Source organism: Emydura macquarii, unplaced genomic scaffold, assembly GCF_026122565.2.
Source record: "Emydura macquarii macquarii isolate MOO-44397 ecotype Brisbane River unplaced genomic scaffold, CSIRO-AGI_Emac_v2 contig_2063, whole genome shotgun sequence".
NCBI lineage: Eukaryota > Metazoa > Chordata > Testudines > Chelidae > Emydura > Emydura macquarii.
This window is the reverse complement of record NW_027132200.1, coordinates 1759646-1773232: the sequence shown is the minus strand read 5'-3', so window position 1 is coordinate 1773232 and position 13587 is coordinate 1759646. Positions and strand designations below refer to the sequence as shown.

Below are 13587 nucleotides of genomic sequence, written 5' to 3'. Positions count from 1 at the left end.
CTGTCCTTCCTGAACAAGATATACCTCTCTATAACAGAGACCACCCCTAATTCTGTTTCTCATTATTCCCCATTTTTCTTTTTATGTTCCACCCCTTTTGCCTTATGTTCGTTTCCCTCTTCTTCTCTCTGTACTTCCTTTCCTGTGTCAACTCCCATATCCCACCCTCTGTGGGTTCAATTGTTATTCTAGCTGCCAAAATGACAAGCAATTTAAATAATTAATATGTTAACTATACCATACTAATTAATGGAATCAAGGAAGTTCACACCCCTGAGTCTTTGTGTTGATTCTTCTGCAGGTTCAGGAAGAAAATACTGCATCCATTACACTTGGAATGTTAACTTGGAATTATAACCATGAGGGCTAGAAACGTTTTAAAGAATAAGAGAGCTTAGATTCTGAAAATGTGAATATCCCATGAAGCATATCTCTCAAGCAGAATCCAGCTGCAGGTTGGGTGTATAACACTGCTGATCTGTATGGGAGAACTACGTGTTATATATATAAGAAACGAAACACCTATTTAATTTTCCTGTGCATTTCTGTTCAGAATGTGAAACAGAATGCTGTCTCTACCACTGGCTGTGTGTACACAGAAAAACAATGGCCTTGGCAACTAATTGCTCTCAAGAAAGTAGTAGTAGGAGAATCTTGCCCAGCAAATGCAGGAAGCTGCATTTAGGGTAGTGCTGTGCTAAACTATGACACATTGGTAGTGACAGATATACCCAAAAACAATTAAGGGAAATTGGAAGGGGAACAAAAAACCATAAAGATGTTGGGCATAATCCTACTTCCCTTGTAAGCCAAAGTTTCTATTTCTCAATAGAGTTAGATATGCAAGGGATAGAGCTCTGCGTGAAGGAAGTTCACAGCCACACTGGCAAACTTATATATTTAATGTATACAAACCTACTTTGCACAATTATGTATTACAGGATAGATGTTCTGATAAATAATTTCCAAAAATGGTGTTCACACTCAAAGTAAACATGACCAGATATGCACATTGCAAATCTCAAAATAGTACTAATTAGTTAATAAGTGTAAAGTCTTTGGACAAAGAAAAGCATTATATAATTATTAAGCAAGAATAATATCAATACAAATAATTGGTATGAAATGTATACAATGGCAGAATATACAGGGGACAAGAGGGTGGTGAAGTGAAATTTTATGTAACAAATTTCTGTCCCAAGCAAAATTTGAAAACCAAAACATGACCAAATAACTTCCCAAAACATCACAAGACAAGACATAACAATTTGCAATAAGAGAACATCAGCCTAATTGCAATGAAGAGAACAAATGTCTGGACAACAGAGGTGATGCCTCAGTTTAACAAATTGTTAATGTGTGTTACTCACAAGAGCTAGGGAAAGGAGAGGAAGTATGTACAAGACAGGAACTGTTTTGGTCCATGACTGGGGCTCCTGGTATTATCATAATACTAACAAGTTAAATTTTGCTTGAAATTTTGACCCTAACACATGAAGATGTGACATGCCTTCTTTGAGTATCCTGTGAGAAATTTTTACATATCTCTGTAATGCAAACCCCAAGGTTGCACATGGAGGTTTGACTTGGCATGCAGGTTCCCTTTCCACCCTGTAAGGCACTCAAATGGTAAAATGATGCTATTTGCATTGTGACATTTGTCATACACAAATTGTCATATCGTAAAAATAAATATATATTGATAACTGAAGCATATAAGGGAGAAAAGGAAATTGTTAGTTTGTTGATGGATTAACTGGACAGAAAATGAAGAGCCTGGGTTTATTCCCAACCAAGCCATTTTTTTCTCCAGAGAAAACTCTCTACAAGCCAACAGAAGCATGATGCATCTCAGTGGGAAAATTCCTGTAGAAACAAACTACCTTCCTGTGCTAAAAGATAAGCAAATAATATTGTCCCTGATTTTGTGTTCCTGTAAAATGTTACACTGTGTACTTATGAAAATGTTGTACGTATGTCTTAAATCTGTTCATTTCCTGGTTTCCTTACAGCATCAGTTGCATCAACATGTAATGATCCTGGGACTCCACAGAATGGTACCAGATATGGAGACAGCAGAGAGCCTGGGGACACTACCACCTTTCAGTGTGACCCTGGGTACCAGCTCCAAGGACAGGCCAAAATTACTTGTGTGCAACTGAATAACCGATTCTTTTGGCAACCTGATCCTCCTACATGCATAGGTATTGAGATACAATGTTAGAGTTCTTTGGGCTTGAAGCTAATACAGATCATATTCCAGTTTTTAAATTATTCAAACATTGACCATGGTGATGTTAAAGTATTGCTTTCTGCAAAAGTCAGACTTTCAGTACTTGTAAATACCAACAGTATGATTCTCATGATGGATGCTATTATTGACAGCTGATTCTCTCAGAGGTTGACTCTCCATTTGCAATAATTTGTGTCCATGCATTAAGATTTATCTTCTCAAAAGATTTTAAGATGGATACACATGTACGTTTTTCCGATATATTCTATTTTTGAAAGTTTATTTATGAAGTTGACAAGCTTTGAAATAAATTGTTAATCAAGTGCAAGGCAGCATGGTGAGATGGTTAATGCAGGGGATTTGGAGTCAAAGCAGCTGGGTGCTACTTATGACTTTACCACTAGTTTACTATATGACCGTGGTCAAATCATTTGATTTCTCTGTACTATAGTTTCCCTTTCTCAGTAAAACAGAGTTAATATGTACCTATATACTGCAGATATTTGAGATACTCAGATGAAAGGCACTGTATAAATATAAAGTATCAATTGTGTTGTATTCTTATTTACTTATTAATATTTTCACTTGATGTTAGTGATTAATTTGTAGTCTTCAAACCTCAGTCAGGTGAGAATCAGGGGCCGTATATGTAACCAGTCTCACATTAATACCAAATATACGTTGATTTGCAGTAAAAAAACAAAAGTCAATGGTTTAAACTGAAGATTGTGTCTCTTTATTTTGTTTAAAATTCACAACGTGATTCTCTCATGAGGTTGACCCTCCATTTGCAGTAACTCGTGTCCATGCATTAAGATTTATCTTCTCAGAAGATTTTAAGATGGATATATATATACATATAGAGGGTAGGTCAGACTGCCACTGTCCATTTGTGGAACTGCCTGGAAGGAATGATATTTCTTGCCTTTCACTATTCTTGATTTTTTATGCCATCCACCCTACAGATATGGAATATGTCTTGTATGGGGCTCTGGTTAGTGCCTGGGCCTGGAAGTCTTTCTGGGGTACGTTATAGGGACGTCACTGTTTTGCTGCTAGGTAGGGTTCTTGCCGTACAAGTAACTCTTATCCTGTGGACTCATGGAGCATTAGAGAACACCACAGTGCCCTACATATCAGCAGGTTGCTAATCTTAGGACCCAATGACCCCATTTATAAGCTCCAAGTGGCTAACCTAAATAAATAAAAAGGGCTTTGTCTGAAAGGGCTGGAATCATAGAATCATAGAGTTGGAAGGGATCTCAGGAGGTCATCTAGTCCAACCCCCTGCTCAAAGCAGGACTAACCTCAGCTAAATAATCCCAGCGAGGGTTTTGTCAAGCCACAGCTTAAAAACCTCTAAAGATGGAGATTCCACCACCTCCCTAGGTAACCCATTCCAGTGCTTCACCACCCTCCTAGTGAAAAACTTTTTCCTAATGTCCAACCTAGACCTCCCCCACTGCAATTTAAGACCATTGCTCCTTGTTCTGTCATCTTCCACCACTGAGAACAGCCTAGTTCCATCCTCCCTGGAACTCCCTTTCAGGTAGTTAAAGGCTGCTATCAAATCCCCCCCTCATTCTTCTCTTCTGCAGACTAAACAAGCCTAGTTCCCTCAGCTTCTCCTCATAAGTCTTGTGCTCCAGCCCCCTAATCATTTTTGTTGCCTTCTGCTGGATTCTCTCCAACTTCTCCACATCCTTTTTGTAGTGGGGGGCCCAAAACTGGACACAATACTCCAAATGTGGCCTTACCAATGCCGAATAGAGGGGAATAATCACTTCCCGCGATCTGCTGGCAATGCTCCTACTAATGCAGCCCAATATGCTATTAGGCTTCTTGGCAACCAGGGCACACTGCTGACTCATATCTAGCTTCTGGTCCACTGTTACCCCCAGGTCCTTTTCTGCAGAACTGCTGCCTAGCTCGCCGGTCCCCAGTCTGTAGCTCTGTATGGGATTCTTCCATCCAAAGTGCAGGACTCTGCACTTGTCCTTGTTGAACCTCATCAGACTTCTTTTGGAATAATGAGTCACTTACTATAGCTGCTGAGAAAGGATGCTTTCTCAAAGTATAGGAGTGCCCACTGTAGCTGTGGAGACCTCATGGTTTGAATAACTTCCTTTTGTCATCAGCTGCAAACTTAATAATTTTCCTTCTTGACTAGGCCTTTATGTTTGTGTTGCCAACTGCTTTGAGATGGGTTGGACACTTCATTTAATAATACTTTAGGTCAGATTGTGTCTGGCCCCTGCAGAGATGACCAATGAAGTGTGCACAAACCTTTCTTCCCGCTTTCCTTTGGGGCCCTTCTGCAAAGGCCTACCACACCACAGTTGCAGTCCTTATATTTTCCTTAATACCAGTATTGTTCTTGACTAGTATTACTAACTCTCTCAGAAGTAATAGGAAGGATGCAAGACAAAGCCCCCACCCATTTCCAACCTCCATACCAGGTAGCAGGTTTGGAGCAGCACATGCACTGCAAAATGTCTTTCAGAGTTCCTGTTTGAGCAATGCAGAACTGCATAAGGACAATCTGATAGTTACATCCAAGAAAACAATTTGTAATCTATAAATCATCAAGTGGAAATTCCCAGAGATTTGGAACCACTCCTAAATAAAGAGTTTAGAGAAATGACAAAACGTAGATTTCTGGATTATAAAAATCAAATGTTCTAGAGTATTAATTCAATTGTAATAAAAAAACAACTTTAATTTGTGTCTCTATAGTCTCTTTTAAAAATCTAAATTTTAATTAATCTGCTGAAAGAGTAAAATGTAGTGAAATGACATTGTGAAGTGCACATTCTTAATGTTCCATTTTACTCAGGGTGACCTCGAGGGGTTTTTGCAGTTCAAAATAATCTTTATTTTCATATACACAGCAGTACTGGAATCCTCAGAATTCTATAAAGCCGTGATATATAGCTTTTAAAATTTTCATATAGTTCTTATTCCACTGTGTTGTGGATGACTGAGATTTAATAGCTATACTTATTAGTATTCTGTACATTATCAAACAACCATTCATGTTTGTTTAATGTTTTATGCCACATTAATACTTCATAACTTTCCTGAGAATGGTCACGTGTTTTACCTCAAGCTGAGTCACTGAAGATTTGTGAATCTTTACTAAAATAATTACGTATAAAAAGAGCCATGTTAATTTGTTTTTTTAAATAAAGTTTGGTTGATTACTAATATTTTCTTCAGCCACAATGGTAGGAGCTTTAACACCTTTATTAATTGGATCAAAGTAGTGTATATTTCTTCTGTGACCAAAGGAAAATAGCATCATTAAGCCTCAATTACTATTGGACCTTCCCACTTCTGACAGTGAAGTTTGTCTGGTGAATAATAAGTATTTTGTTAGTGAAACTGGAATTAAATCATTTAGCGATCCCAATTACCTTATTATTTAGATTTCTATTGCATTTTCAAACTATAGGGGAAAAAAATTGAACTAAATTGGGGAAAACATGTGTAAAAGAGGATGTGTTTGTTGTTGGGACTAGAAAAAGATCATTAGTTGGCAATGGAAAAAACGATTCTGACTTGTTTTTTGTTTTTTGTTTTTGTTTTTTTAAAGCCAAATCATTCTTATTTGAATGGTTCATCTGTGATTTTTAGTTTAACATGTGACTGCTTTCTTTTTTCCTTTTTGCATTGGCAGCTGCGTGTGGAGGAAACCTGACAGGCCCAGCAGGTGTTATTTTATCACCTAACTACCCACAGCCATATCCTCCTGGGAAGGAATGTGACTGGAGAATAAAAGTAAACCCTGACTTTGTCATTGCCTTGATATTCAAAAGGTACTATTTCTAGTAAAACACCTTTGTGTAACAGATTTTTAAATGTCACATCGAAAAATTACATCATTGATCACTTCATAGACCTTCTAATTACATTTCCTAAGTCCTAGAGCAAGTATCTAATACCTGCTTTATCTCTGCTTCAGAATGACATGAAAGAACAAAAAAATTAGCTTTATAGCATTTTTTTTGGTGCCGAGTTTTTTGGTGTAACTTGAGCAGCAAAAACTGTATGTGATGTGTGGAGTATGCTTTTAAAAAACATTTAATTTTTATCATTTGTCCCACCATTGACAATTTGAGTGGGATGGCTCTATATTAATGGGAATATTATTATCCAAAGTGTTTCAAATACATGTATTTCATTGTCATATTAATATAATGTCTGCATTTTGTGATACCTAATTGATCTGTATACCATTTCTTGTATGGTGAAGTCTTCAGGCTAGCATTAAATAATGTATTATCATTAAAATATGAGTCATTTGCCAGAACTTTGAAAGTAGGTTTTACTAAGTTATTAAACTGAATTAATCCTTAAGAAAAATACTTTAACATTATGTAATAACGGTCACTTAATAAGTAAATATGATTATTCTGAACATTAATTCATATTGTATAAACATCTAATAGATGTAGTTCCAATCTAATATGTTTAGACCCAACTTTAAAAATTTTGCTGGAAGAATTTTTTTATACTAAGGAGTCACTCTGGCATATATTGGATTTCGTTGTTAGCAACCCTGGAGCGTTGGTAAGGTGCTGAGAATCTTCAGCTCCCATTGACATCTATGGGAGTTGGATCTTGCAAGTTGGGGTGCTGAATGCAATATTTGCCTGATATATGTTGTGGGCTAGTTTAGTATTACTTAGCCTGCATGTTTTAAGTAGTGAGCTTTTTCTATCAGGACATCTACCTTTTTCTCAGTTGGTCATAGTTCATGTTACCTTGTGTGTTCTGCAATAATAAAAAAAATCCCTGAAGAGGCTCTTCCCTGTGCTCTTTTGAAAAATTGTATTAGACTGAAGTGAGGCTTCTTAATTTAAAAATATTTAAAATATGCCTTTATGCTGCTTTAATTGATGGTTACACCTCTTCTCATTTACTTTTTTCCCACTAATATATTTAATAATAACAAATGTTCTCTGATTACATTTTGGTATTGCTGGTTTTAACAATTCTTCTGTAAATATCAATTGCTTTGGCATTGACATTTCATTCCACTGATATTCATGAGAGGAGCAAAGCATTGATTACCTAGTAGAAGCAACCATAGTGATCACGTTATTGGATCAATTCAAACATTCATAGGGCAGATGCAGTGTTTTGGTTCAAGATGGAAAGATGACTTCCTGTATCATACATTTTTTCTCTGAGTAGAATTCCCATTGATTTCCATAAGAATTCCCAGTTGAAGAGTGGGCAACATATGACTCAAGATGGTTTTTAGTCTGGCTGATTAACAAACGATAGTTTCAGCTTTGTGGGAAATTCCCTCTGTGTGTTGCAACCAAGGACGAGTTTGTTGCAAGAAAGGAATGGTATAAAAGGCATTTTAACATGACAGACTTTGGTACAAACATATTTGTCCTTCCTAGGATGTGTAGGAACAGCAGGTCTTTAATAAAAGGTGTATTTACATCTCGCATGATGCTGTTTTCTGCAAAAACAAAACCTAGAAGGGCTGGTTAGAAAATGTCTAGGTATGAGAACAAGGAATCTTCAAATGTTTTAGGCTATCTCTGTTTCATGTTACCTTTATATCACAGCATAGTTAGAAATTTGAGAATAATAAACAAACAAAACCTTTCAGGGTAAATACCTATGACAGCTTTCTTATTATATGTAGAGAAGTTGTAGCTGGGCTGGTCCCAGGATATTAGAGAGACTAGGTAGATGAGGTAATATCTTTTCTTGCACTAACTTCTGTTGGTCAGAGACACAGGCTTTCAGAGCTCTGTATAAGATTGAAAGCTTATCTCTCCCACCAACAGAAGCTGGTCGAATAAAAGATATTGCCCCATCCACCTTATCCTGCTAGCTTGTAATTTACATGTACAAATAATTATTATTAGAAAGGCATTATATTGGCAAAAAAATTCAGCAGTCCCTTTATAAAATATGGCTGTGAATGGACAATGTAGTTGGGTTTTGTTAAAATGATTACTGCACAGTACTAGTGTGTTTCAGCTAAAATGATATAAGGTATCAATTATGTAGATCTCATTGACATGCACTATAGTTGGATTGATAAGAAAGACCATCAAATGTGAAGAGGCCTTTACTGTCTATTAAATCAATAGACTGCCATAACATTATGATCTGTTGTGATACGAGTCTACAGTTTAAAATATACCTAAATAAGGTCAGTAAAGACATATCTACATCATTTCAAAATCAATATGTGTAACAAAATATGAATGTGTCTGATTGGAGCTAATTAACCAGTCAACAATCTCTTTAATTTCCCACCCTATACCTGAAATATATATTTTATATTAAAACATAATTAAATGGGGAAGGCAAATATAATGGGCATTAAGCACAATTCAAGATCATGAAGACAATACTTCCTTGAAAGTAGCCATAGTATTACAAATAGCCATGATAAATAAATATGATTAATTTTATAATAATTCAAATATTGTATTAGTTTCTAAAAGGCATTGGTGAGCATTTTGTCCTGATTTACATAGCAACTTCAGTGGAATTGCACAGGTTTTAAATCAGTATAGGATACATAGGTGCAAAAAAGTATAGGGAATAAACAAGAAAAAATGGATGTACTAGTACACAAGCTAAATTATTCCTGAATAAGCGTTACAGAGACTTAGTGGGATAAGTCTGATGATTGGAATATTGGTATAGAGAGTATATCTTGTTTAAGAAGGACAAGGGAGAAAAAAGGAGGAGATGTTGCATTGAACATCAAGAATGTATACTCTGCTTCTGAGGTCCAGAAGGAGGTGGCAGGCAGACCAATTGAAAGTCTCTCACAGGGAGGAATTGGTTGCAGGTCTGAAAGTGGAAGGTAACTTGAATGAACATGATCATGAAATGATAGGCTTCATGATTCTAAGGAAAGGAAGTAGTGAGAGCAGCAGAATAAGAACAATGAACTTCAAAATGCAGAATTTTACAAATTTAGAGATCTGGTAGTAAGGTTCTATAGGAAGAAAATTTAAGGGAAAAAATACTTCAGGAGAGATGGCAGTTTCTCAAAGAGACAATATTAAAGGTTCATTTGCAAACTATCCCAATGTGAGGGAAATATATAACAACAGAACAGCACAAGTGATAGGGACAAAAATCAGAAAAGCCAAGGCACAAAATGAGTTCACTTAGGAAGACACACAAAAGAAGAGGTTTTATAAATACATTAAGAGGAAAAGAAAGTTGAAGGAAAGCGTAGGTTTGCTAGTTAGTGGGGAAAGCTAATAACTGATGGTATCAGGATGGCTGTGGTGTTTAATGCTTGTTTTTTTTCAGTCTTCAATAAAAGGTTAATGGTGACCACATGCTTAACACAATTAATATTCACAATAGAGGGGAAAGAACACAAGCCCAAATAGGGAAAGAACAAGTTAAAGACTATTTAGGTATGTTAGGTGTATTCTAGTCAGCAGCTCCTAATGAAATTCAGGTACTTAAGGAATAGTTTCCTCTAATCTTGGAATTGTTAGCAATTATCTTCAAGAACTCATGGAACATGGGTATGGTCTTAGAGCATGGGAAAAATAGCAAACATAGTGTCTATCTTTACAAAGGGGAACAAAGTGGATTCAGGGAATTAGAGACCTGTCGGCCTAACTTTGATACCTGGAAATTATTAAGCAATCATTTGCAAGTACCTGGAGGATAAGTGTTATAAGTAATGGCCAACATGAATTTGTCAAAAAACAAATCATGCCAAACCACACGATATATTTTTTATTTTAGTAAAGCTTTTGACGCACTCCCACTTGATTGTTTCTCACACACAAACTAGGGAAATGTGATTTTAGATGAAATTACTGTAAGGTGGGAGCAGAAATGGTTAAGAAACCATACTTAAAAAGCAGATATCAATGATTCCTGTCAATTTTACAGGTTATACCTAATTCGGTCCCACATGTGTCTGTCCTGGGTCCGACCAATACTATTCAATATTTTCATTAATGACTCGGATAATGGACTAGAGAATATACTTATAAAATTTGCAGATGGCACCAATCTGTGAGGGGTTATAAGTACTTTGGAGGACAGGATCAGAAGTCAAATGACTTGTTAAATTGGAGACTTTGTCTGAAATCAAGAAGATGAAATTCAGTAAAGATAAGTGCAAATTCAGTAAAGATAAGTGCAAATAATACACTTTGAAAGGAAAAACACAATTGCACAAATACAAAATGCGAAATAACTGTCTAGGTGGAAAAGGATCTGGGGATTATAGTGGATCAGAAATTTAATACAAATCAATGAAATGGTGAAAAAGACTACTGTCAGTCTGGGGTGAATTAACAGGAGTGTCATATATGAGACAGGGGGTGTAATTGTCCCATTCTACTTGGCACTGATAAGGCCTTCATGGAGTATTATGTCCAGTTTTGGGTACCACACTTTAAGAAAGATGTGGACAAATTGGAGAGAGTCCAGAGAACAGCAACAAAAAAGGTAAAATGTTTTGAAAACCTAACCTATAAGAAAAGGTAAATAAAACTGGGTATTTTTAGTATTAAGAAAATAAGATTTAGAGGGTACCTGAGAATAGTCTTGAAATATATTAAGAACTGCTGTAAAGAGGGTGATGATCAGTTGTTCTTCATGTCCATTGAAGGTAGGACAAGAATTAATCAGCTTAATCTGCAGCAAGGGAGATTTAGGTTAGATATTAGGAAAAAGTTTGTCAAACTAAGGATAGTTTAGTACTGGAATAGGTTACCAAGGGAGGTTCTGGAATCCCTGTCATTGGAAGCTTTTAAGAACTGCTTAGACAAATACCTATCATAGGTGTTCTTGGTATATCTTGTCCTGCCTCAGGATGGGGAGATGGACTAGATGATCCCTGGAAGTCCCTTCCAGCCCTACATTTCTGTGATTCCTTGATTTGGCTCAAAGTGTCTGTTTTGTGATAAGCAAGAAGACATTCCTTGTCTTTTGGGCCTCTTTCACCAAGAGTGCAACTGAAAACCAAAGCTAATTTGCTCAAGTTACACCGCAGTATCCATTGAGTTACACATATACGTGCCATTAAAATAATGCTCTTTTACACTGGAGATTTGACAAGGATTGGAAACTGTTCCTAAAAGTAAGTTTTAAAATAACTTGATCTAATAAAGGTTAAAGACAGTTGGTCAGTGTGGATCAGGCAAAAGATTTTTAAAATATTGCTAGTCTAGAAAATATATTTTGTAAACAGGGGTCTGGTCTAGAAAAAAGTTGTCTGGTTAATATTTAAAACAATCTTGTCTAGTCCACCAAGAGCAAGCGAATAATCATCAGTCTATATTTGCAGAAATTGTTTCTAAACCAAAGTTTATTAACAGGTGAGTAACTGTCCTTTTACCACAAACAAAATTTGGCTGCACGTGTTTTTAGTTTAACCTTCTTATTTAAACCAGACCTGAATGTCAATTTTATTGTTATGGGTTTGTTTGCATGTGTACCGCCTCTCCTTCCTTAAGGTTTGTAGCTAGGATTTTCAAAACTGTCAATGGCAAAGCTCCCATTAACTTCAATTGGGAGTAGAGTTGGACCAATGCTAAGCACTTCTGAATATGCCATCTTCTGTTTCTAAGTTTGATTTGGTTAAATTTAATTTGCTGCCTGTATTTTTTTGAAGAGAGCAGTTTGATTTGTTGGCCAGCTTTCACTTGCAATGATATGCTATAATGAAACAGTGATATACAACATTTGAAAGTAAAAGTATCAGTGGCAGAAAATGTATATCAATAGACGAGTGCTGGATCTATTTTTCTGGTATTTGATCAACTACCAAATAATGGGATTTCAAACAGTAATTGTCCAATCCCTGCTTCAGGAATAAGTTATCTAATAGATGTGGTACGTCCTGTAGTGTTGTGACCTTCCTGAATAATTAGATGAAATGCTGCATCATTAAGGAAGATTTAAATATCTTATGACTATTGAATATTCATATTTATTTGCTGAACATTGTTTGAGAGAATACAAATTTCTGGTAAACTGCACTATTTGCAATTTAATCTAATATGTGTAAAAGATTCACACTGAATTTCTCCAAATCACAAATTACTTCAGCATTACTCTCTGGACAGACTAAACTCTTGCAAATCCTGAATTTCCATGCTAGAATACTTTCATGTATTTGACAAATGCTAGGATCAGAAATCTTCCATATTAATCTAAAGGGAAAGATTGTCTTATTGACACCCAGGTTTAGTGCAAACTGCTACAAAACTATCTGACAGCATAACATCTCCAGGAACTCCTCCACCCCTAACTGAGTCATCTTAGTAGTTCTTGAATTCTATGAAGAGATGCAGTTAACCATATGAATGTATTTTTTATAAAGCTATTGGAGAAACGGGGAAATACAAAACACAAAAAAAAGTGTGAAAAAACAAATTAGAACAAGTGTCGTCCATAGAGATATCATTTTGTTCTATTTTAAAAACTTGAACTCGGGCAGAATGAAAACCTTTACTGCATCCTTTACTTAACTCTTTTCTGGATGAACCTATTGACAATTTATCTATATATATCAAAATATAACAATGATATCCGTGTAAATCTATCATATTTTTATTGAAGGGAAATGCTGAAGTGAGAATGAAGTTTGACCTAGAAATTTTATAATAGTGGAGAAATCCAGACTGACATACTGTTTCCTTCTCAGAACATAAATAATTTAAACAGTGAACACAATCTCTACCCTCTTAAGCCTAAAATGTCATTGATAAAATCAACTTCCTCTGCTGCTCTTTCTGTCTCTTTCCTTCCACTAAAATCCCTGCTTCCTTTTTTCCACATCTAGTTTAAACTTTTCCTTCTCTTCAAGGTTCAACACCATACTTGTCCCACATTATCTTCTTCCTTCATTACACCCTACACCATTCCAGAAGTATGGGTTGGATGAATGGCCTATAAGGTGGATAGAGTGCTGGCCAGATCGTGGGACTTAAGGGGTAGTGTTAAATGGTTCAATGTCTAACTGGCAGCTGGTAACAAGTGGAGTGCCCTATAGGTCGGTCCTGAGGCCAGTTTTGTTCAACATCTTCATTAATGATCTGAAGGATGGAGTGGATTGCACCCTCAGCAAATTTTCAGCTGACACTAAGCTGGGAGGAGTGGTAGATATGCTGGAGGGTAGGGAAAGGATACACAGTGACCTAGACAAATTGGAGGATTGGTCTAAAAGAAGTCTGATGAAGTTCAACAAGGACAAGTGCAGAGTTCTGCACTTAGGACAGAAGAATCTCATGCACCGCTACATTGCTGAGGACCTCCCGGCTAGGCAGCAGTTCTGTGTACGAACAAAAATAAGTTAGTGTTGAGAGCTCTTCACATCAGGGCAC

At 36.3% G+C, this 13587-nt stretch overlaps 1 protein-coding gene across 1 annotated transcript in view; it reads left to right on the top strand.

Annotated features, from left to right (window-relative positions):
* Positions 1-13587, top strand: part of CSMD1 (CUB and Sushi multiple domains 1) — a 1845645-nt gene that overhangs the window by 1490530 nt on the left and 341528 nt on the right. Inside the window, exons 27-28 of the mRNA XM_067558441.1 lie at positions 2013-2204; positions 5913-6051. Of these exons, the coding sequence (XP_067414542.1) occupies positions 2013-2204; positions 5913-6051 (331 nt within the window). The remainder of the gene's footprint in view (positions 1-2012; positions 2205-5912; positions 6052-13587) is intronic.